We start from the raw sequence: 27,223 nt of genomic DNA, 5'->3' as shown, positions 1-27,223 counted from the left end.
TGATGAGTCAAGTCACCAGGGGAAGGGCGCATTGTCAATTCCTACTGCACAAAGCATTTCAATAGTTGTTTGTTCTAGATTTTCAATGAAAAATAATATCAAACCAAACCTGTTATTTATCTAATGAGTAACAAGATTGGGTTCACGATGAAGGGGAGGATTTATTTATATGAAGAAATACATAAAGAATATGTGTTAGAAAATACAATTATTTGAATAATTGAACATAGGATCATTTATTTTATCTATTCAATTGGAAGAGTTTGAAGCTTTGAACACTTAGAAGTAATAATGTACATTTTCATACTCAAAACATGTATATTTAGTATGACACTTTATACAAACATTTTTAGCTACAAATTTGCAAGCATGTTGAAGTTTTATCTGAGAGCCAGTCACATTTCTGTAGACCAAGTTATTGGTACAAAGACAAATGAAAAAAAACAAAAAAACATTTGTTTTCATGATGTTATAAACAGCAAACATCACATATTTTAAAATAAATTTTTAAAATACAACTATTAACGATACTTTCATTTTTGAATTTAATTTTATTCTCCATTTTTGTATAATATACTAAATGCCATCCTCCCATATTTTCTTTGGCCTTTCCCATGAATGTGTGACATCGGTTGTTCTGCACACATCTGCATATACTGTCCAAATTTAATTTTCCTCCAATGTGATCTAAGTGTCTTTAAGACTTTGAAACCTCACGCGACTAGCTTAACCACTATATATGATTCCCCCCCCCCGTCTCTAACTGTGCCTAAATCTAAATGCAAATTCCATGAAGAAAGCTTCTTTCCCAGAATTGCCCACCTGTGGAACCCTGTTCTACTAGCCTGCTTCTCGGTTGAATCCAATGTACACAAGTTCTTGTTGAGCCGTCCCCATAAATAATCAAATTCTACCCAATTTATACCATTAACGATTACTACACTACCACCCTACATTCATTAACCTTTTGCCATCGAGTGGCTTTCGAGCTTTGATAAGTGGTGACACGCAAGTAGGAAAAAAAAAAAAAAAAAATGGCTTATATTAAACATCCATTGTTATCATTCTATCATTTATTCAGAGAAATAGGCTACTCCAAGTTGGCAGCAAACAGTTTCAGATAAAAAAAAAAAAAAAAGTTGCATATACTTATTTTTTGCAAAAAATAAACATGTTACCGTTTCATCGTTTTGAAATTGTTTTTAGTATTATAAAAAAATATACTCCTTCATGAAATATTTACGTTTCTTTGTATAGTTTTTTTTAAATAAAATAATTTTTTTATCTGCCACTGAGTCACCTATTCTTCTGCATCTCCCATTTACCGCCATGTAACAGATACTCAACCCTTGTTGGCCAGCTTTCACTTCCATACATCATCAAACTTTGTACATGCCACTAATAGACTCTCCCTTGGTTGAAAACGATAACGCTCTGCTGGTGTATAATGGCAGAAGAACCTGCTGCTCCAATGGTTTCACCAAGCTAACGAAACTTCTGAACAACCTCAATAGATTTGTCATCCAAATATACTTCCGCTCCACATCAAAGTTCTTATCAGTTTTCATTGTCTTATAAACAGATTGAATGCAAGAAGTGTATTATCTATAAACACATTAGCAATTCCACTATAATTCTTGTGTACCCAGTGCTTAGAAGTATGCTGCACTGCCTCCAACAAATGAAATAGGGAACTTTCTTCTTTCTGGGTCTTTCTAATACTAGAAATACATTAATGCCTGATAGACTGTTGCTTTGCGCGACAGTAGTACTTCTCTGTTGATTAGTAGTGATACAAGTTCTTACTCCATCCATTCCTAGTTCTTGCAATCACATTAGCACCTTCTCCATCCTGTGCTCCACTGATCATCAGCTTAGTAACGTTCACTCTCAAACCTTTACTTCTCATAGCATTCCTTCTAACTTAAAAATTTTTGTAAATGAGAAACGTGTATATGTTCATTCTAATATATGTTGTTCATGGTTAGAGCATTCACCTTGGGTCGGTTGGGCCGGGTATTTCCAACAAGTTCACCAAGTCTCAAACACTGGCTGACCAGTCACTGCGATTTTAGGCTGCTTTTATAATAGGTAAAAGCCATTCATGGTTCCAGCAACTGAGTCTTAAAAGGTGAGGGCCCAGAATCAGTTCAGAATCCTTTTTCACTGTCCTGAGCCAGGTTTTGAGTTGGCCACCGCAACGTTTCTTCCAGCCCTGGTCAATGCATGGATATATCTTGCATAGACTATCAACAAATAAATGTTCTTTAAACTATTTACCTTTACAATCGAAGTATGAAATGAATAAAATGTTCCAACGTTGATATATTCAGCTAGGTTTTTAGTAACATCGAAAATCAGTAAAAAGCAATAAGATTTGAATATTCTTGTTAAATGCAAACAGATAATGTTCAGTCAATTCAATTAACCTTGCCTTTAACTTAAAAAAGGTAGTAAATTGCTTCTTTGTTTAAGTTATGAACAAGTATGAGTGACTTAAGGTAAAGCTTTGTCATTTTTATTTGGAAGTGGAAATTTGGGTTCAGAAGTTACTTTTAACAATTTTTTTTTTTTTTTTTTTTGGTTAATAAATTAGGCCAAACAGATACTAACAACAAAATAATCGGGGGGGGGGGGGGTAACATTTCAACCGAGATTTTGTCTCTTATTTTCACGCTTTGGTCAACTACACAAAAACAGTAGAAATCATGGCTTCTTAGGTTGACTGCATACAACAATCTGATAATAATAGAGTTCTTATAAAACTTGTTCTCGTTCAACTTTTAAGAGTTGTAATGAAAAGTAAATATAAACATAGCTGTGCCATTTAGAGAGAAAAAATGGTAGAACAGTGTGCGTGCGTGCGTGTTTTAGGTAGCTAACAAGATTGCAATAATTGCCTGTTTCTCAAGTACCAACATTTAAATAATGTTCCCTTTGTCTCTCCAACAAAAAAATGTCTCATAGTAATAAAAACTAAGTAGGTATAAATATTTGCCATAGTTTTGAAGATATCCTTAAAATAAAGTACAATTTCTTCAGATTTTAAAAAATGACAACAAATAGTTTTAAGGAGATAATTTACATTTTTGCTTACAAAACACAAAATTATTCAATTTACTGACAGATTTAGAACTATTAGAAACCAGAAAATAAAATTTATGTGTTTATATGAAATATCAACTAGCAGGTTTATCTAGGGTTGCATGAAAAAATGTAACAGGTTTCTTTAGCCACACCTCAGCCATGTTATTTTTAAACATCTCTTCTTCCAAATGCTACTCTTTCAATTTCATTTTTTGCAAACTTCTGCAACAGCAAAAATATAATGGAAATAAAGAGAATCCGCAGCAGATTGACTTTTATGGATTCGTTTATCAATAAAAACGAGTCATTTTTTTTCTGCCCCATTTGCCCCCCTCCACCTTGCAAGCAAATGGATATAGTATTTTTGCCATAACCAGCTCAAGAATCAAACGAAAAAAATGTAAAACATTTTCCATTACAATATTAAGCAGATTGTACAGTAAATGACATTAAAAAAAAATAAAAACTTTTAAATTGGTAAATCCAGAGCAGGATTCAAATCCACAACTGCCGCATTCCTCAGGTGTTTGTAAGCATGGTACACTAACTGATAGAGTTACCAAGACAAATATGAAATGGCGATTATTAAAACAACATAAACCAGAACTGATGTTCATCATCATATTTGGCACCACGTCTATTTTACATGCGCCATGCATTGGATGGCTTTAAAAAATTAACTTCCAAACTTATGCATCTCTGCTGAAATTTTTATTCCTCAAGTCGATTTTATTGCATCGTTTCTTCCTATAGTTTCATGTGAACTGAACCTAATGAATTTACTAATCCAAGAATTCTGATCCATTCTTTCAACATGGCCATACCATCAAAGTCTCCTATTCTGCACACATCCCTCTATACTGTCCAGTCATCAGAACTAAGCTAGTTTCACATTACACATCATAATGCCTGACAGACTCTTGCCTTGGATGACAGTAGTAATTCTCTGCCGATTAGTAATGGTACAAATTCCTTGAAATTACTCTATACACTCCTATTTCTTGCAATCACACTAGCACCTACTCCATCCTGTGCTCCAATAGTATCACCAAGGTAACAAAACTTCTTGACAATCTTAATAGCTTCACCATCCAGATATATAAACTTCTCATCCATCTCATAGAATTAAACTTCTTGCATATAAACTGGGGGGAACTTTCCAACACTACAACCCCTGATCATCATTTTGATTTTGGTAACATTCACTCTCAGACCTTTACTTTTCATAGCATTTTTCCAAATTCTTCACTGAAGTAGGTCTTCCATTGTTTCACAGGGAAGTACCAAGTGAATTAACATTATCTGTACAAAATTCCTTGAGCAATGTTTCCAAGATGCAAATGAAAAGCAACAAATATTAACGCTGTCAATAAATGTGCTGTTAATTCTTAAATGATTTTGAGCATTGCTGAACATGCAACTAACATATTTTTTATCCAATGTTTAAGATTTTAGATAGGGGATCAAGTTCTTTTATAAGATTAACATAAAATGATCACATTTATTGGCCATCACCAATCAGCAGTAACTTAATGTAGAAAAACATATTTGCAAATCTTTACAATCTAACACAGGCATTTCTAGTATTTTGTTTCTTCAAACATTTGTTAGAAATGATTGAGGTCACAAATTTATGCATGTACCTTGTATTAAAATGGCTATTAAAATCTAAGATACGGTGAAGATCTGGCTGTACTTTATATATATATATTATATATTAGTATTGCCTAGTCATAAAAAAAAAAAAAAAAATACTGATAACTGGGGTGGTGTTGACCAGTTATTAAAAAAACTGGATTTTAGTGGCATTAGCCAGCCAGAAGTGAAACCGAAAGCATAATTTTGTAAGCAAACAAACAAAAACTGACGTGCTGGGCGCGAACACACATAACTCAGGTTAGTAAGCAAACACTTTCAGGAGGACGCAGATGTTATAATGTTGCAAATTTATCTTTTTAAAACAGAAGAACATTATGATGATTAGTGCATGCACAGTTTGCAAACCACGTTGGAAGCCAGGATTTATTTGATCCCCACTTCAAACAAAATTATATTTCTACACAAAACAATTTTTTTTCCCCCAATTCTTCAATAATTTTTGTCCAAAAGATTGTTCTTTCTAACAACGTCTGTATGATGTGGATGAGAAAAGTTATTAGTGTAATACAAACACACAATGTTTGAGATTTATTTAATAGATGTTTTTTAGTTTGTCTTCAACTTCTGATGGACTCTTGAATCAAGTCAGTGATTTTGAAAACATTTAATTTGGTCAAGTGGAAAAACTTGGAAAGGCTAAGTGAGTAAATAGATGAACAGCTGTTACAGAAATGACAAGAATTATTTTTTATAACCAGCAAAAAGAGCATTTTAAATACATGATAATGTTATCGATTTGGGCACCTTTATTATAGGATTACAATAGGACAAAACAAATGGTCACTACTTTGATGTACGTGTGCTTCAGCAGCAAGAAATGATTGTTGGTTACTATAGTTTAAAATCCAAAAGAATTTCTAAATAAAACCATTTTTCAAGGCGAGGCAAATTTTTTTAGAAAAAGATGAATTGTAGTATCTTGCAAATCAGGACAAGTATGAAACTGGAATCAAGTTACAGAAAAGGAATGGTTAAGAAATTTGAAGGAATGGCAGAGCAAAGACGGATTTTAAAATTAGATGGGGTGGAAAATCGAATGTTAGAAATTATTAAAAGAATTTATAAATAAACCAGTTTTTCCTTTTCTTTTACAAATAAAACTATTCATGGTCAAAACGGATGTTTATCTCCTAACAACAGGCAGAGAGAGAATTCAGTGGAGATTATTAAAGACTAATTTTTTGCAGTTTCGTAGAAGGGAAACAGGATATAAAAATATATATTACAATGAACTATTCACTGTATGCATCTTTAAAGATTATTAGAAAAAATTTTAAAAATTTATTACAGAAAACTGCAGCTGTCTTTTTTAATTACATGTTAGAAATATGATTAAAGATATTTTTTGTTGTTTTTGTTTAATGGTTATTTGGGAGGCAGAATTCTCAGAAGAATTTTCTCCTTTTATCAATCTGCTGACATAAAAATATACAGTGGACACTTCATTATAAAAAGTGTCATCATGAACTTTACATATGCAGGCAAAAACACCCACAAGTTGAAATGTATATTTTTAGACGAATGCAATCTTTAATTTATGTATATTAAAGCAAATCACACAATTTACATGAACTGAAGAAATCTCAAATCAAAAGAAAAATAAGTAAAGAACGTTCTTTACTTATTTCCATATTCCTGTATAAACGTAAAATGTGACTGTTCATAAAATATCACAAAAGGGTCCTCCTTCTGCTTCCCAGTTTGATGAATAATATATTTTAATGGTGTCATCCATTCTGCATTGTTTTCCCCACCAAAACAATGTCATATGGTGTGCACAGAAACAAACAAGCAACATCTAAAGTTTTAGTCACATAAGATTCACATTTTTCTTGGCTATTGACAAATTTCTTCACATTTGGGAAATAAAAAAATGCTTTTTAGAAAACAAAAATGTAAATTAAAAGTGTTAGTACGTGAAAGGGATTGAATTTATCTTTTTCCTACAAAACCTTATATAGCAAAAACATCTGAAAGCTATAATAGAGATAGAAAAAAAGATCCATATTCAACAAATTGACACTAGACCGCTGAAAATTAGCTTGCAGAGTTGAAAAATGAATAAGAAAATACAAAAAAAAAAAAAAAAAAAAAAAAATGGCAGTCTTTTATCAAACTAGTATTGATACGATTTTATGCCTGTGTGTGTGTGTGAATAATTTATTGAAATATAGCAAAGTTGTAACTGTGATACAGATTAGCTGTTACAACCGATTGTAATTATGTATTACTGATAGTATGACAAATGTAGATTTGGGCCATCCAAAAGGCAGTTTGCGAATATTGCTATTTATTGTAGTACATTTGTTTTATTTCAGTTTAAGTTTAAAAAAAATTTTTTCTTTTACTTATATATATATATATATTTTTTCAAACTCATGAGTCAGCGTCTCCCTCTTGAAGAAATTCTTTACAGGAAGCTAAGCATTAATATTTTCTGCAAAACCCTAGAGGACATTAAATGTAAGAAATAAAAACGAAATCCATTTGTCAAGATGTCATATCAGATGTACTTCCCAGTAGCATTCTTGAACTTTCTCCCCGACTGAGACGAGAGGAGAGGTCAGGACTGAAGATTAAGACTTAAGAGATGTAATTAAATTTGGAAATGTAGGTCATTGCAAAAGAAAAACTTATTAACCTTAAATGGAAAATCACATTTTGTAAGTAGAAATGGAAAAAACAGAAACGCTATTATTTAACTGTCTAGTTACAAAACTATCGCAATAACTTTAAATGCAACTATAGTTCACCAAATGAGAGGAGGACGAGGAGGAGGCAAAGTGAGACATATGATAGTGATAGTTGTTGTCATATCAACTTTTTTGCAGATTATTTAATGCCGAATCTAGTCATTTTGGTAAAATGAAGGTTTCAAATACTCACTTATGATGTAAATCTATATGACAGACAGTAGGAATGAAGTTTTACCTAGGACAGATTCTATTTTATGGTGAAAAAAAAAATTGTACACAGGAAGAAAAAGAATTAAATGAGATTAACTGGTTTCATTTGGATCAACACACGTATTTAGAAAAAAAAGACTTCTGAAGATTTTTATTCATCCAAAATGACTATTCCGGAATGGGTAAAATGAATTCTCCAAGCTCTACTTCAATGTCCCTTTATGGATATAAACTCAAGATACAATACTAAACCTTATGTCTAGAATCCTTATTCCAATTTTTATCAAAATATATCACACCATTTTGATTATAGAAGATCTCTTAAACTTTAGGCTTAAACTATAGCAGTCTTCAGAAGAAATTGAAATTCATGCATTCGTGCTTAATTAGTGTCTTACGACTATGGATAAAATTCAATGCCAATCTGATGTATTTTAATTTTCAAATGAGAGGTTGTATCCATATTACACCACCTAAATCTTTTCCAAATACTCTAAAGAAACTGAATATTAGGGAATATTTATTAATAATTGACATCTAATACCTATTGTTAAAATTTTACAAAACCTTTATCTAAATATTTTTCATAAAATGCTTCCACCTTAACCTTTCAACCACTTTGCATAAAACAAAATGAAACTAAATATAGTCTACATTATAACCCTGTATGCCAAACTTGTGTTTCAAAAATATTTATGATCAGGTAATTTAGGAATGAATACTATGTATAAAAATATATAAACATATACACAAGCCTAACTTGATACAAATAGATGTTTGGTTTACATATGCTACAACTTTTTATCTTAAATGCTATACAATTATGCACAATGTAGAAAATATGCATAAATAGAATTGAGCATAAAAGTTAAATGAATCTAATCATCCAATAAAGAACCATGAAAAATGAATGAAATTTGGTTTTCAATGGAATATGCAAATTAGTCAACCTTTATAAAATCTCTCGCATATCTGTGATCAAGTATATTAAGTTTGTTTTAATTAGTTATAAATAAAAAAAACAACTTAATATCAATGTAAGTGCGACAAAAAACTCAATATACACACACACACACATACATATATATCTATCTATAAATATAAAAGCGAAAATGTATGTATGTATGTATGTGTGTTCGCTTTTTCTGCGTGTCTACAAAAGGCTTTTTTCAGAGAAGCGGTCGCTCGCTTCACAACTTTTTAAAACTTTTTATATCACATATAAATCGTAATATCTCAGTTAACAACGAAGCTCGCCTATCTATTTAATTTGCTTGATTTTGGGAAGATAAATATTCAATATTTGTCGCTCGCCGCATGTGGGTTAGTCTTTTTCCAATAACATCTTGGGGGAAAAAAAAGCGTTCAGTAGCAAATGAAATCCCGCAGTCAAACTTGACCTCATTAACTCATTAAAACGGGCACCTGCTAAATCCAAGTAATTAAATAAATTCAAACGTGTTTCCATTAACATGTCGTGGTGGGGCAATGGTTAACGTCGCACTTTTTTTTTCACACTTTAATTTACAACTTTGCCTCAACGGTTCGGGTTCGATCCTCATACTTACTTTTTTTTTTTTAACCCCCCCCACCCCTGGAGTTTCCACACACACCTCCAAACACCCGGGCAACGCCAGGTAGCCCTCGCTAGTATATATATATAAAAGGCAAAATGTGTGTGATCATTTTATGTATTTTTCAAAGACTTTTTTCGCCACCATTCTCGAGGGGCTTACTATGTCTTAAAACTTTTTATATATCGTCTAAATCATAATATCGAGGATTTGCGAACGCACGTCACGTCTAGATTTATTTACATCAACTTTTACAAAAACCGCGCTATTTCGCTGTGTTGCCTGTTTGTTCGACTTTTAAGCATAAATAAAGTGAAACTAATTGAAACGTTGCCTGTTCTCGGCTTTCACGTCGGAACGTCCAAAAGCAATCAGCTTTTGATCAATGTGGAGTTTCTCCTTATATCAGACAATTGCTATTCAATTTGGACAATCCCCTTTAAATGGGGAGCTGGTTTCCCCCCACCATCATCATCTTGGGGAAGCGAAAACTGCCCCGCATTGAAACAAAGTAAACAAACCCCAAAAAGCTGTCCCGCATTAAATAAAATGCTGCCATGTCATCGTAACGCTCCTGCGATGACCTCATTAAGCGGCTACCTGTTAATCGAACCTATTTGACTCACTTTATAACCCTTAACTTAACACACTAACTAATTTCTCTCACTCGTGGCCGAGATGGTTAAGTGGTTGGTTTTTGTTTCCACCTCCGCGTCAAGGCTTCGGGGTTCAATCCTATTATAACTTTTTTTTTAACACACACACCTCCAAACACCCGAGCATTGCTGGGTACCCCCTGCTAGTATATATATATATATATATATATATATATAAAAGAGCAAATAGTTAATAAAACTTGTTACAAAACACTTTGAAAAAAAGTTAAAAACATATTTAATCTGAAAAGGAAACACTTAAGTAGATAGTTCTTAATCCGCAGTTTTGAAGCATATATATATATATATATATATATATATATATATATATATATATTTATACACACACATACACACACAAAAAGAAAATGGGTAATATATCTGTAATGGAACAATTCAGATATTTTTTCCAATTCCAATACACTTCTGTTCTAAATTACTGATTCTTAAATATAGTTTCTTTTTAGGAAAAAGCGAGGTCAATTCACAAAAAAACAATCTAATATGATTATATATTTTCACAAACATAAAAATACACTTGTGGAAGTAACTTATTGATTGTAATTTTGCTGGTAGTTTAAAATCAATAAATATTTATCTCATTAATTATACAAGCCATGAAAAATTAAGTTCTAAATAAAAACAACTAATGGACATAAATTTTTCCAATAACTCAAAAAAATTAAAAAATTTTTTATTCTCGATTAATCATTCTATCATCTGAAATTCTCTAATTTAATCAGCACAAATTCATTGGAAACTGGCCTGAGTAGCAAACGTGCCATGTATTTCGACTGCAACCTTTTTTTTTTATATGTATCGTATATAAACTATTTCATTATTTCTCATAGTCATCGCCGTTTCTCGATCAAAAGCGTTTTTATATGGCAATTTATTTGAAAGCTTCGTAACATGAAAATTTTAAATTTAAAATAAACAAAACTAAAAAAAGCATATGCACTGAGCAAAGTTTATAGAAAAGCTGCAGTTTTGCAAGGCAGGCTGACCCACAATCAAAACCTTACCCCCCTCCCCCTGCAAGCCCCTACACACCATCTGCCATGGACATCATTTCTTACTACTCCTTTACCCCTCTCTGTGCATAGTAACAAAAGAAGCTGACCTTTTCGAAGCCTTTCAACCTCATTATACAATGTGGTCCCTCCCCCATCAGTGTCTCCCCAAATTGGATAGACTGAAGCCCCCCTCCCTGCTTCCTCTTCACAACCGAAAGTAGAATCATCATCATTAGCAAGTGACAGATGCTACTGCTGCTGCTACTTTGACAGAGAATCTAATTATTAATCACCATGACAACATGCACAACCAAACTCATGAGGTGTACAGATGATGAAGGGGAGGAAACATTACATTAGATTTGATTTCTTGATGAAGCAATCTCACTCTTACAAAGATTTCAGTTTTTATATATTTAATAAATAAAAATTAGTGAATTAAAAAAAAAAAAATCTGGATAATATTTATTCGATTTAATTTCAATGGAAAAATAAAAGACAGTTTAAAAAATTTTTTTTTATTATTAAAGAATGGGTTTTTTTTTTTTTTTTTTTTTTTTACAAAGGCATCACCACATTATCAAGGCCCAGAGGCCACTCAAGGATAAGGGTTAAAGAGTGTACAGTAGAAGTTGGTCAATATAGTAATCATTAGTAATGAAAATTTGGTAAATTTAATAACTTATATGGAACGGCTCATCAAGAACTTATTTACCTTAGACTTGAACACAACCATATTGTAGTCAGCCGGAAAGCAGGAAAACGGAAGACAATTCCACAGGCGTGCAGTTCTAATAAAAAAGCTTTGTTCATGGAATCTATGTTTAGGTTTAGGCACAGATAAAGAGTGGGGGAAATTATTGATAGTGTTTACAGCTAGACGAGTGTTTCTTGTGAAAGTTTGGCGAGGGGGGACCATAGATTGAAGCTCAGTTGAACACTTTCCATGAAAATAACGATACATCAGAGACAAACTCGCAACATCTCTTCTGTAAGATAGAGGTTGTAAGGAGGAGAAAAGGACATCTCCTACGAGGCTACGAAGTCTATTTTGAACTCTATCAAGGCAGGACAAGTCCTTTCTAGCAGCTCCTGCCCAGATGTGGCAACAGTATTCCATCCTTGGACGTACCTGGCTCTTATATAGATAGAGAATAGCATCAGCAGTGAGATATCTACTGGATCGATAGAAAGATCCCACCATTTTTCCAGCGGCCTTGGCAACAGATTTGATATACGTGTTCCATTTAAGATCAGGAGTAATGGTCAAGCCCAGAAGCTTGTCAAAACTTGAGGCCTCCTGAAGACGAGAGCCATTCATTTCAATTGATGACAAATGTGGATTAAAATGTTGATGATGTAAAGAGAGAAGCTTGGTTTTAGATGCATTAAAAGTAACCAGCCACTCCTTTCCCCATTGTACTACATGCTCAAGATCAGAGGAGAGAGAATTGGAGAGTACTTGCTCGTTTACTGTCTTAGATGTGGTACCATAAATGGTAGTGTCGTCAGCATAAATGTCTACAAATGATGTAAGGATATGATTTGGAAGATCATTAATGTAGATCAGGAAAAGAGTTGGGCCCAGGATGGATCCCTGAGGGACACCGGCATTAATACTGTGAGCTTCTGATTTTTGCCCCTCAACTACTACTCTTATGAACCTATCAGAAAGAAATGATTTAATAATTGAGAAGACTTTTCCAGCTATACCATAGCTAGCGATCTTATGAAGTAAACCTTTATGCCATACCCTATCAAAGGCTTTAGATATGTCAAGAGCAATTGCCCTAGAAAGATTGCCACCGTCGAGAGATTTGCTAATCCTATGCGATATAACTGTAAGGACATCTGCTGTAGATCTAGCAGAACGGAAACCATATTGAGTGTCACTAAGAAGGTTATTTTTGTTGAGATGGTTGATTACTTCTGTATTTAACACAGATTCTAGCAACTTACTCATGACGCACAGGAGACTTATTGGCCTGTACTGAGAGGGGGATGAGCGATCACCTGAATTCTTAAATACAGGGCATACTGATGAGATTTTCCAGGGAGATGGGAAACTATTCTCCTTAAGACAACGTTTAAACAGTTTTGTAAGTATGGGCGCTAGTTCAGGTTGAAGTTTTTTGAGTACTATAATTGGAATACCATCAGGGCCAGTTGCTTTACTGGAATCAAGGTTTTTGATTAGCTTGGCAACATCACGTACAGATATACGTATATCACATAGCGTGTTTCCTGATACAGGAGGAAATATTGGGGGTTGGCGGTCTTGGTCGCAAAGGGTAGAATTAGCTGCAAAGTTCTTGACAAAGAGTTTGGCTTTGTCTGATGCTGACGAGATTACCTCAGGTCCATTGATAATAGTTGGGATGGAGCACACGCTTCTGTTCAGGATTCTGTTTGCTATTTGCCAAAACTGGTGGGAACCAAGCCGCTGCTCAGCTACTTTGGACTTAACAGATTGAGCATACAACTCTCTTGCGTTCCTTATTACTTTCTTACAATGGTTGCTGGCAGTCCTGAAAACGGCTTTAGTTTCCATACATCTATTACGTTTGAAGCAGTGGAAAAAGTGATTTCTGTGCGCAATGGCAGCAGCACATTCTGGAGAGAACCATGGCTGGCTGTTAGGTTTTTGCTGAAACTTTTTAGAGGGTATGAAATGGTCAATACCTACAATTAACCATTCAGTTAGGTCTAATACTATAGAGGACACATCCTTTTTAAACATGGAATGCAGAGGTAGATCAGATATAAATGTACGGAAGCTATCCCAGTCAGCCTTAGTGTATCGATATACTGTACGATGAAGTGGTACGTCTGGGGACTTATTACATTTCATTTTTACCTTAATTGATACAACAGAGTGGTCGGAAGATCCAAGAGGCGACAGAACAGAAACTGAACATAGTTCAGGGCAAGTTGTGAGAAAAAGGTCTAGTAGGCTCGCATACTGGCCGTCATTATCGGGCACACGGGTAGGTTCCTGAACAATCTGAGTGAGGTCATAGGCAATAGAGAAATCATGACAGAACCTCCCCTCATCATCGGTCTTGTTTGAGTGGGTCAACCATTCGACGTTGTGAACATTGAAGTCTCCACATACGTGAATGTTAGCTGAAGGATAAGTAGAAAGGACTTGGTCAATTTTCTCAGATATGCTTTGAAAGATAGTAACTCCGCTGTTGTGGGGGCGATAGAGAGTAAATATAAATGCAGTAGTGTGAGCTAAAGCAACCCGGAAGCACATATAGGGTAAGTTAGGATCTTCCCTGGAGATGTCCCTCCCACATGGAAAGCTATCTTTAATATAGGCACATATTCCATGCCCATGGCGATCTTGGGGGTCAGATTTAGAAGTTAAGTTAGAGTATCCTGTAATTGCAAACTCATCTAGGGAAATAGCCTGTCCAATGCCAGTTTCACTTAAAAATAAAAGGTCTGGTTTAGTCTCCTGTAATTGGGTTTCAACCTCTGGAAGGTTAGAACGTAGACCCCTGATGTTGGAGAAGGAGACATGGTAGTAGGGGTCTACGTTGGAAGTTGGAGAACCGGGTTTAATCGTGTATTTTTTCTTGAAACTTGTCATGATGAAATTTTGGAATTTGTGGACTAGGTCGACAGATTTACTTAGAGCAGGACAGAGAGGGGAAACTAAGAGAGAAAAAGAAACGAAGAATTTTTTTTTTTTTTTGTACCACATAAGGTAAAGCCGTAACAATTACCCACTAGTATGGCATCGAGAGGCCCCACCAGAAGCTACTGCATGGTCCAGATTCCATTCACCAAATGGCAATACAGCAGCCCCAGTACTTTGCACCTGCTGATAGGACAGCCTCCTTAGTGGTTAATCCAAGGTTCGGGTCCCTGACTATCAGGCGGATAACGTCAGCCCAGACAAAACGTTTACCTCCAGCACCCTTACTAGTGACATGGCTACAAGGATAGACATAGAAACAGAAAATTTCCACCAACTCTGCCAACTGTTCGCGCAAAAATACTGCCAACCTAGAAAACAGCTTTTTCTTCTCCCTTTGTCAGAAAAATCACTCATTTAAAAAATGAGGACTGAGGGACAAATAAGAAGAAGCGAGAGTAACAGGAGCTGCCGATAACGCATCCACAATGCGTTTTCTACTCTCCATTAAAAAAAAAAAAATAAAAAAAAAAAATAAATAAATAAATAAATAAATAAACAAAAAATAACTATTAAGTATTGTACTTAATAAAAGTCCAACGGACCTGTTTAAGGGAAAGTATGGTGATAGATTCCCCTCCCACGAACTAAAAATGAGTACAATTTGGTAATCTATTTTTGCAATCAACTCGGTAGATAAATAAACATTTATGGACGAGAGAAAAAAAAAAAAAAAAAAAAAGAAGCTAGCATTTAATACAACAGAAATACATAAATTAAATACTGAAATAAAATGTAGTTATTAATATTTGAATCTTAAAATAAAAAGTGCGAATTAGTAGAGAAAAAAATCACTTATCACAACAACGCATTCCGTCTCCAAACTAGTGAAGAATTTAACTTTTAATAGCGTTCAGAAGATTTTTTTTTTTTTTTTTTAAATTAACCGTTAAGAGAAAGCGTGATTTTATTCTGAACTTTAACTAATCACGTTTTAAGCAACTTATGATATAAAACAAAATCGGATGGGGGTTGGATACTGAACAAGAAAAAAACTTGAAAAGCAGCAAATGGTTTGAAACTAAAGTTGCCAATATAAAAATTACAATATTCTACTGAACATTCCAATCCCTAATTCATTTCTTGGAGAAGGGCTGATAGGGTTAGAGTGGAAATGTTAGTCTTTGATAAGACGTTGGATCTTAATTTTTACTAATGATGCCAATATTGACACATCTAACATAACTAGATTTTGTTGCTGTTATCAAAATTAGTTAACCCGAAAATGCTATCGCACTATATTAAAAATAACTTGTCATAATCATGAGTGTGGTTCAGTAATTCTATAGAATAGAAAACAATTTTTTCTTTTATTAAAAACTAGCACAGGTGGGCAGCATTGCACAGTCATAAAATACAGTTTAAAAAAAAAAAGGGGGGGGGCTTAGGTTAAAAGAAGAAAAAAAGATATTGCATGGTGGATGTGTGTGAGAAAGTTTTTTCAGATGGTACAAGTTTCAGCCCGGTCAGATGCAGATTACAAAAATTTTCAGCGGGCATACAAACACACACACACAGATGGCTGAGATTTATATTATAGAAGGTTGATTGTTAATAATGAAATCTTTATGTTCCATTAGTCGTTATAAAAAGAAAGACTGAAAGCACAAAAAAATCTGAGCCTAAAATCAAGTTTAAAAAAAAAAATCTTGTGGTTTTAAAAAAACAATTTGGACCAACTTCGAACATTGGTTACAATTGCTGATTTAGATTTCTATCTTTGACTAAAAGCTGACAATATTTAGTTTTAATCCTATGACATTTGTCAAAAGAGATAATGCGCAAAGTAAAAATTGAAATGGAGAAAATGCATAAGCACATACACCCATACATATCTTCATTTTCAAGCTTCATGAGAAAAAAAGGTTAATTTTTGAAGATTTACAATAAAAAAATAGTCATGACTATTAAAAGGAATAGAGAGGGATAAGATTTCATTTTAATCAGTTTTTTTTTAATCTTTTCAGTTAATGAATTCAGTTGTACCTTTTCCATTTCACTCAAACTGTTTATTTTCTTTGTAAATTTATCAAATTGGGTCAAACATCTCACAATCTAACATTAGTTAGAAGGGGTGGGGTCAAAAGAATGCCTGGATTCTTTTAATTTTCTTCCTTCGTTGGTTAAATTAATTTTACTAGCAATAATATATTAAAATTAAAGAGGACAGCAGACTAATGAACTTGTAATAATTTCAACATTGTTTTTATACTTAACCTTGCAAAAAAAAATTAAATAAATCAACTAATAACATGATACCTAATGGTTTAGTTAGTATTCTACTTATTTTTGACCCAAACGAGCTGCATTGAGAATTGTATAGCTCTGGTAATAAAGAGTTTTTTTTTTTTTTTTTTTTTTTTTTGTTAGTGAAACTTTTGCATTGAAACTAACAAAAATGTGATTCAAAATGAACCATTTTCCCAAGAAATAATTCCTTTTGGAGGAAGTTAATTATAATATTAAAATATGGGGTTAAAGAGAATGACTACGTGCATATCTGTAGTTTTTTAAATAAACAAAAATTTATTTAAAGTTTCAAATTTTCGGCTTATAAAGACTTCATCAGGAATTTTCTTTTTAAACAATACAATATATTTTTTTCTTTGTTTTTTTTCTTACATGCCATGGTGTCGTTTGGCAGAGTTTGTTGGTCGAAGGTAGATATTGTGTATTGTCAGTCCAGTGGAAATCGTTGTCCATGCGCAAATGGGTAGTTTAGTAGTAATCCACTTTATAGAAGCACGGAGTAAACGGAATTCAAAATATGAGGTTAGAAAGAACGACCACGTGCGTATCTGTAGTTTTTTAAATAAATATCTATGTAAGAAAAAAAAAAAAAAGAAAAGAAAAAATATATTGTTTAAAAAGAAAATTCCTGATGAAGTCTTTATAAGCCAAAAATTTTAAACTTTAAATAAATTTTTGTTTATTTAAAAAACTACAGATACGCACGTGGTCGTTCTTTCTAACCTCATATTTTGAATTCCGTTTACTCCGTGCTTCTAAAAAGTGGATGACTACTAAATTATAATATTGTAACTATCAAACTGGCATTACCAGGATCCAGTGACATTAATTTATTCTTTAATTTTTATTTGAATATTTTTAAAAATTTAAAATGTAAATTATATGGTAAACAACTATTATATTCTTCCATTAGAAAAATATGAGTCCCCCTTCCCCTTCCTGATTTTTAATTTAAATGATCATTTAGAATTATATTTTGTATTAGTTGTCTGAACTGGACTAATTTTTGAAAGAAATTGTAGTGAAGTATGTTATATTGCCAATAACATGATAGAACATTGATAAATGAAAATTGGTGAGTCGGAAGCAAAGTTTGTTTTGTTAGCTTAAATGCTATTTAAGTTTGACTTAAAAAACCGGGAAGGTTAACTTTGTTTGAAAAAAACAAAAAAAAAACAACATTTTACTTACTTCACTTTCTGGACATCCAAATGTAATTTTAAGTTGTCCCATCGCTCTGATAATTGCAATCATTGATTGCATTATGTTGCTGTAAACAACCGGTCTGTACTGTAAACATTCTTCTTGTGAGTAGCCCTTTTCATGAATAATTCTGAATGAAAAAAAATGGTGAGTTATGGATTGTTTGCTTTTCAGGTTTTAAAACATGTTAGGTTGCATCAAAATGCTTCTTATTAGCATTAGATTAGAAGTTATTGGGAAGGATCTGATCTTCTAAATTGAAGCCCTTCTTCTAAGTGACAGGTCAACATTAATGAAACCCTAACTTATATTCCAAGTGGGAAAATGCAACAATTTTAATTCATGTAAATTGATTAAGTTTTTTTTTTTTTTTTTTAGAGAGAAAATAGATTTTACGCGATTAATGTGCAATCATTAGCAATTACAAAACTGATGTTGCAAGTTTAAATTATTCTGGAGTTATCTACCCTTGTTTTTTTCAAAATGGTGATGCAAAATGGTCCCTTATTGCTTACTCATAAACTTTGGTTCTAGTTACAAATAAAACTACTTGATGAATTTGTGATTTTTGGAATATGACATCTCCAATCCATGACATATGTATATTTTCTATTCCTACATGTCATTTATTTTTTTGAAAAACTAATTGTGGTGCGTTTTAGTTACTATTTTCAAAATACTTTTTCGCTAAGTATTTTTGTATTTCCCACTTACCAGTAAAAATCAGGTAAAGGATACAGGTGGTAAAAAAAAGGACCCCAAAGCTTAAAATATTGGTTCTAGATATATAATATGGCAATTCTTTTTGTAAGATACAATGCAAATTTTCCCACATTATGGATGTACTAAAATATCCATATCCTGTTTTTAACTTGTCGACACGAATAAAGGGAGACTAACCGAAATAAAAGAGTTATCGTTTGAAATTTAATTGCTGACATTTCCTTATGCTTATGCATATCCTTATTTTAATGTGAGAGAAAACAACCAACTGACAGTACGACTTTGAAGTACTTGAGATTACACAAAAACTCCATTTTTCGGGTGTGGGTATCAAATAACATTTTGTAGAGTTAAATAATTACAAAGCTTAGAAACAGATTCTGAACACTGAATAATAATAACTAGTGGGACCTGTGGAAATTCCACAGCGGACTCTTTCATATGTAATATATTTATGTTGGCATTCTGTGGATGTTCAGTGTAAATGGAAAAATTTTATTATTGTAGCTCTTTTGTTAAAACTGAAAAAGTATTTAAGCTAGCAGGGATTCCCAACGTAGCCCAGTCGTATAGCACGCTTCAATATATTTTAATTCTTCCAGATTTTGTATATATTATTATAGAGTTGATGTTCTATCGATTTTTGTACATTATAAATTTGCAATTTCAAAAATAAAAAAGTATATTCATATGACTTGAGTGCATCAGCTTGAACCAAAACCAAAACTTGTGAAAAAAAATTATATATATATATATATATATATATATATACATATATATATATATATATATATATATATATATATATAACTTGAGTTCCTTCAGCTATAACTGAAACCGAAATTAAAACTTATGAAGAATTCTTGTTAAAATTATTTATTACAAGAAATGGAAGCCCATAACAATTAACGACAATCACTCGGATGTAAGCGCGACACACAAAATAAATAACACGCACGCTATCCTATTAATATATAGATGAACATTGAATAATAAAAAAATATATATATGATGTAAAATGACTAAAACAAAAATAATCATCAAAGTTATCATTGTGTCATGATATCCACTACTTAAAAACACAAAGATATTCATATTTTTTGTTTAAAACATTTTTCTTGAAATATAACTTACAAATTTAAATTTAATTCTTTAAATTTTATTTATAAAATCAAAATAAAATTCAGAATATTGAAAAAAAAAAACAACAAAAAAAACAAACTTTGGAGCCGACATCGCTTTATCTATTTAAGTTAAGGTGATAGAATATCTTTAAAAGAAAAAAAGAAAAAAAAGGTAACTAAATAAATTTAAAAAAATAAATGCTAAATAAAATTAATTCTGGCTAATACTTGGTTTAGTAAATCCATGAAAAAATGTAATTTTTTGCAATTATTTTTTTTTTTATCATATTTATATCTGTCAATCATTAAGGTTGAAATAGTGCTGAAGCTGAAGACGGGACAGACATCTGAAATGGTGGATGCGCCAGTTTTGGCTGATAAATGATTTTACTATGGAAAGCAAGTTCTGAAACATTTCTGGGGGCACAACACAATTCTACAAGATAAACTGTCTTCTCAGTGTCTTCCTTTAATAGTTTCTTTCCTCAGACTGCTAGACTTTGGAATTCCTTCCCTATTTCTTTCTTCCCTGACTTTACTAACCGACAAGTTTTAAATGCAATGTGAACAGATATCTCGCTGCTCAACTCCCCACAATACTCTGTTAGATATGATCCTAAAAGTTTCAAGTGGTAATATGCCTTGATTGAACTGGAAAAGAAAGAACTAAGAAAAAGAAAAGATCATTTTTTTTTTTAGAAAGTTCAGTGAGTTTTGATTGGAGACACCAAAATCACCATTGTAATGAAATATGATGAGGTTAACTGGTTCTCCCAAAATTGTCATTATTTAGCAATCTTAAGATAAACGATAAACGTTGTCTTCATATATTCCATACTATCCAGGTTTTCTTTATTGAATGCACACTAAAAAGTATACATTCGGGTTTTATTGGTAGACAACAATCATCATCTTCTATATATTTTAAACATTGACTTTCGAATGAAGAAAATTTTCTTCTAAACTTTTGAAGCAAATAACGAAGTGTGAAAACTTTATAAAAAACAAAAAACAAAGTAAAAGCAGGCAAATCATTTGGAAGAATAAATCTGATGAGAGAAGACGACGCATAAGTGTTTGTTGAATGTCAAGGTCAAGGTGGCATCCAGTGTCAGGAGACAGGGTCTTTTCTATGACATTTAACTGACTACAAAGAAGTTTCGAAGGTAAGAGGTCAAATTTATCTATGCATTAAGGTCAAGTGAATGAAAGAGTTTGCCATTGGCCTAATGTGTGAATCTCAAGACAGGAAGTTGAAATAGGGGCGGTGGAAGGGGTTGTTAGTTTTAGGGTTTTGTTTCATCGCAAAGATTTAGTCATTGTAATAGTTTCTTACTAATCAACAATGACAGTAGGGTCCCTTGTTTGCCAGAAAGCAAACTCCTATATTTGGAATGTGTGCTCACATGAGTGGAAAACTAATTAAAGTTAATTCTTACATAATACCTCTCCTTCCAAACTTAGTCTTAGTATTCTGTTATATAAAGGGCAGTTGTCTGTGCATTTGTATGTTTGTATATAAATTTAAAACCTTAAAATACACAATAAACCCCTACAAAGTTGGTACTTTTTTTGAATCAGTGTAATCCTGGAAAAATAACTAAAATTTAGAAATTTTTTTTTAGGAAAATTGAATGTTATTGTGTATTAATACACGATTTTTAATGTTATTGTATTTTAATACAGCTAAGGAAATGAGTCATCTTTTTTACTTGAAAGATGCTAACTCTGAATTTAATTTATCATTTAACTATTTTATTTGCTTTTCTCTACAAAAAGGTGCAAGAAGCTTAGTTTTAATCGTACTCAGGAAGCATTCTTAATTTTCTTTTGCGCTTTTTAGTAACGCCATGAAAGCCTCAAAATTGTTTTATTTTTTTCACTTCTCACATAAAAAAAGAATTTCACTTTTAGAGGTGTCTGGGGTAAGAAACTTAACACTAGTTATCTTCTATTTAGAGTTTTATGGCCCCAGCAATGCTGAGTAACTCTGCTAGTTTAAAATAAAGATTAAAGAACAACAAAAGAACAAACAGATTCTTACGGTGTGGCCTTTCAATCTATGCAGTTAGCAATAAAAAAAAATTTCAAACTTAAATGCGAGAATAAAAAATTCTACAAGAATAAAAAATAACTGTTTCCAACTTAAACGTGACAGACCAATAAACATGCTATTTTAAACATAAGCTTGACAAAGCCCCGTGCACAGCCTGTCAGAGATGATTAACCGAATCTAAAATAGTTCAATCTGAAGCATGACATATCGATTTATCAACTGACAAATCCTCTCAGAATCGCAAGAATATATCTAAAAGCATTTAGACTTATGTCAAATCGTAAAATGGTTGTACATGTGCACAGAAATGAACACGAGAACGATTATACTAGAAATTAGGATAGTATGCAGAAGTGTAACCACTTCCACTCACAGACAAGAATAACAGATTAAATAAAGTCATAATAAATCCCAAAAGCGTTTTTACTTCTGCTAACAACTGGTAATGTTGCTGCTTAATTTCAAAGTAAATCTTAAAATAGTAAATATTTTTTCAGAGAAATAATATTAAATTAGGGGAAAAAAGTCCTTTGTGAATTCTTTTTTTCTGTTGACCACTTGTGAAGGATTTTTAATCTGCCGAATTTGAAAATTATCTGTAGAAAGATAAGTGTGTTTCAAGCATATAAATCTGTAAATTCTTGAACAGATTTTCTCTTTCAGAAATATTTTCGGTTTCATTTAGTTGCATTGTCATATCTGTAAGGTTTTGCCCATTAACTGGTTGTGTTGCCCACAAGTTTGAAACAACATTTTTTGTTGTTGCACTAAAATTTGAAAACATTTCCATTGCAAAACATGCACATCAAATGGATCTTAAGACTGGATCTGTTTGTAATTCTTCCCGTTCTCATCACCAATATTGACAAAGATGCAAACAGATTCTTTTTTGTTTTTACTCTAAACAACTTACTTACAATAACTTACTAGATAGAGACAAAAACAGAAGTGAAAAAAGAAAAGTTAGAATTTACAGACATCTAACAATTCTACTTAAAGGTAAAATATGAAGGAAAGCCGGGAACTCCAATTTTTTTTTATTATAAAGACAGATATTATACATTTAGTAAAGTATTGTAATGACAGAATTGTCACGTAGAGAAAAACGTTTTATTATTTAGAAAGATTTAATACACTTCTGACTTGACTTTGCCATAAGGCGACATTCACTCAGTATGGGTTCAGCTGTCATCTCCCATAGAACACACAGCGTCACAGATGAATGCAGACCATACACAATGATCTGCAGTGGCTAAGAGAGTTATGGATAGAATGCCGGAACCAGCGGGGAACACTGTAGACCTGTGGACGTGAGGCATATTTGATGTCAGCTTTGATGGCCTCCAGAGCATCTTTGCCAACCTTAGAGTGGTTCTGAACCTATTGAACAAACTCTTGGATACAACATGGCCAAACCAATGAAATCTACTCTTTAAGAGCTTGGTTAAGGAGGATGATTCTACATTGCGTACCGATTTGGGCAATATAGACAAAATAGTGCTAATGGACCGGCAGAATTTGGTGGATGCAGTATAGGTCAAACATTTTTACATATATTTAAGGATATTATCCACACAGCATTGCGTCTGTGTATATTTGTGTACAAACATGTGCAAGAATGTATAAGAATAAATGTATGACATATGGACTCTACCATCAAAGTACTAACATTTCATACTTTCTGGCAATTGTGTGAGAATGGATAACCTGTTTAAACGACTTTTTAAATAATCTAGTATAACAAATTAAGTTGTGTGTTCAGGATTACAAGTCAAATTACACAAGATACACTTACAAACTTTACATTGTCAACCAGAGTTTGTAATAAGAAAATAAATATATAAGAAGTTAATATAGTTTCCTTGAAGCATTGTCTAGTGTGTATAGAAAGGAAATTTAAATGTTTAGAACGCAATACAATGAAAAGGTGTAACATTTAAATGTGTTCTTACTTGCGCCAGCATGATCAGACTGAGGATCCATATTATAACATTTTGTGAAATATTCCATATATATATATATATATATATATATATATATATATATATATACTTACTAGCAGGCCGTCAGGCATTGTCTGATCGTAAAATACGCATAAATCTATTTTAATTCATGTGGATTTTATATTTAGTATAAAGCTATTCTCTATTTGTTATTTTTATTTTTTTTTTTTACATGGGGGTCACCACTTATCAAGGCCCGAAGGCCACTCAAGGATAAGGGTTATTGCATGTACAGTAATCAATGAGATAGTATTGTAGTAATCATTAGTATTGGAGGTTTGATAGAGTGTCTTACTTAAGGGGGCGGTTTGTCAGGAGTTTGTTTATGTTGGACTTGAAGACATCCAAGTTGTAGTCAGGTGAGAAACAGGCAAGCGGCAGAGAGTTCCACTGGCGTGCAGTTCTAAGAAAGAAGCTTTGCTCATGGAATCTAAGTTTGGATTTAGGCACAGATAAAGAGTGGGGAAAGTTATTGACAGTAGTTTCAGCCAGACGTGTGTTTCTCGTGAAAGATTGGCGAGGAGGGACGAGAGATTGGAGCTCAGATGAGCACTTGCTATGGAAGTAACGATAAAACAAGGACAGGCTCGCAACGTCTCTTCTGTGGGAGCAAGGTTGCAGGGAAGAGAAAAGGGCATCCCCCACTAAACCACAAAGTCTATTTTGTACTCTATCAAGGCAGGATAGGCTGTTTTTAGCAGCTCCTGTCCAGATGTGGCAGCAGTACACTATCCTTGGACGTACTTGGCTTTTTAGAGAATTGCATCAGTAGTGAGATATCTTCTGGAGTGGTAGAAGGATCCCACCATTTTCCCAGGTTCCTTGGCAACAGACCTGATGTACGCGTTCCATTTCAGATCAGGAGTAAAGGTCAAACCCAGAAGCTTATCAAAACATGGAGCCTCCCCAAGACGAGAGCCATTCATTTCAATTGATGCCAGATGGGAATCAGAGCGTTGATGATGTAAAGATAGAAGCTTGGTTTTGGATGCATTAAAAGTGACCAGCCACCTCTTCCCCTACTGTACCATGCGATCAAGATCAGAGAAGAGAGAATTAGAGAACTTTCTCATTTACGGCCTTTGATGTGTTGCCATAGATGGTCGTGTCATCAGCATAGATGTCAACGAATGATTTAAGTATGTGTTTTGGGAGATCATTGATGTAGATCAAGTTGGGCCCAGGATGGACCCCGGAGGGACTCCAGCATTAATACTGTGGGCTTCTGATTTCTGCCCATCAACCACTACTCTTATGAACCTATCAGAGAGAAATGATTTAATGATTGAGAAAACATTTCCAGTTATACCGTAGCTGGAAATTTTGTGAAGTAGGCCCTTATGCCATACCTTATCGAAGGCCTTTGATATGTCACTATAATTGGAATACCGTCAGGGCCAGTTGCTTTACTGGAATCAAGGTTCTTGATTAGCTTGGCGACCTCACGCACAGATATTTGTATGTTGCATAGTGTGTTGTCTGTTATTATCTAATATATAGTAATGATTTCAAAATTTATAAAAAATAATGACTTTGGTACCATTTGCTGGAATCAGAACCAGATCGTTTAGCACTCCAACCTTAGTTGTTATTTATCTCTCCAGCATTTTTACTGTCTGAGCCACCAACAGATGGATATGAAAGGTTAAAATTAAGCAACTTTGAGCTATGAATGTTTAATTTTGCGCATATGCAAAAGTAACAGCAGGAGTAAAGATTTATTCAATTTTTTCGAGTCTGTAAAGTAAAAATTAACAGAGTTATTGCATAGGATAATGTACACACACACACACACTTTCACACATATATATATATATATATATATATATATATATATACACACACACACACACTAAGATTTGGCAAGAGAAAATGTTTCTATTAAGAATAAGTATTTAAGAAATAGACCCAAAAAATCATCTGAAAGACAACTTTTTGTGAAAAAAAAAAAAATCAAACTATGCTCTTTATGAAAAATTAAGCCCTGTAAACCCCGCCTGTTAACCATTAGTAAGTAAACTATCAGTACTCACCTTAGGCGGGTTTAACTGTCTCAAGGGAATATCACATTCAGTCACTAGTTGCATGTACATTCTCATCACAGGAGATGATGACCTGCAGTTTTTGCAAGAACTTCTCCACATGCCTGGTCAGTACCAAATGGTCATCCATCTGATATTGACCAGACTCAACGTTTCTTAACTTTGGTGATCTAACGTGAACCAGTGTGTCAATATAGCCATTACATATCATTTTACAGCCAATCATAATAAAGGCCCTTTTCTAAGCCTAAAAACTCCAGGCTGGATGCCTGATCCTAGCACTAAGCAAAACACGTGTTGCCAGGTTATATTCCTAATACGGCTAATACCCATTTCTACATCTGAGTGAAGTGTTTGCTTACAACATGAGTATTCCCAAATTATCACTCACCTAACTACTAAACAGACTCAACGTTGCTTAACTTTGGTAACTCAACGAGAACTGGTGTGTCAAAGTCATATTTGTAAAAACTCAAGCATAAATAATCATACAATTCAAACATCGTATCATTTTTTTTTTTAGCATTGACAGTAATTAAATATCTATTGTAATCATTTTTTGCCATGTCAAAAAAGATCCGTTTTATGAGGATGATTTAATTCCTAGAACTTTACAGAAAGCAAATCATGACAGTTACAAAATTTCCACCATTTTTTTTTTTTTGTGTGCGCGCGCTTTTCTTTCTGGATTCTTTTTCATTAACACACAATTATCAGCAATTTGATGAAGAGAATAACAAATTAGCAAAACAAGCGAATCGAGTAGTCAAGCTCTGAAAATGGCACAAGTGACATTTAAATGGAAATAAAACTAGAAAAGAAGGAACAACCTCTACCCTACTACTAATTGTTCTTTCTCTCTCTCTCTCTCACACACACACACACACACACACACACACACACACACACACACACACAAAAAGACATCCAAACAAAAGAATACTTTACAATAGAAATGGTGAATAGCCCTGTGCTACTGAGACTCTGACACATAAGGGAAGTGTACAAGATGAGACCAGAAGCTCAAATTGTACAGCAGAGAGGGTAGTGGGTGACAAGGAACAGAAAACAGATGGGTGGAGTCATTTATAGAAGAAAAAAATGGGAAAAGGACTGAGCAGAAGGTTTCTTATCTCATGATGCGTGTCTGCAACTTCTATAAGGCGGTTGTTGTTGTTGTTGTTGTTAGAGCAATTATGCAGACACTTCATAGCATAA

The 27,223-nt window shown here is 33.2% G+C and overlaps 1 protein-coding gene across 2 annotated transcripts in view; it reads right to left on the bottom strand.

Annotated features, from left to right (window-relative positions):
• The window catches only part of LOC145277053 (guanine nucleotide-binding protein G(i) subunit alpha-like), a 131,446-nt gene that overhangs the window by 12,506 nt on the left and 91,717 nt on the right, over window positions 1-27,223 (bottom strand). For both annotated transcript variants that reach the window (XM_080128710.1, XM_080128711.1), the window contains one exon: window positions 18,046-18,187. In XM_080128710.1, coding sequence (XP_079984836.1) covers window positions 18,046-18,187 — 142 coding nt within the window. The remainder of the gene's footprint in view (window positions 1-18,045; window positions 18,188-27,223) is intronic.

Source organism: Euprymna scolopes, chromosome 5 (genome assembly GCF_053919585.1).
Source record: "Euprymna scolopes isolate OS-2025 chromosome 5, ASM5391958v1, whole genome shotgun sequence".
NCBI classification, from domain to species: domain Eukaryota; kingdom Metazoa; phylum Mollusca; class Cephalopoda; order Sepiida; family Sepiolidae; genus Euprymna; species Euprymna scolopes.
This window is presented reverse-complemented; position numbering and strand designations above follow the sequence as displayed.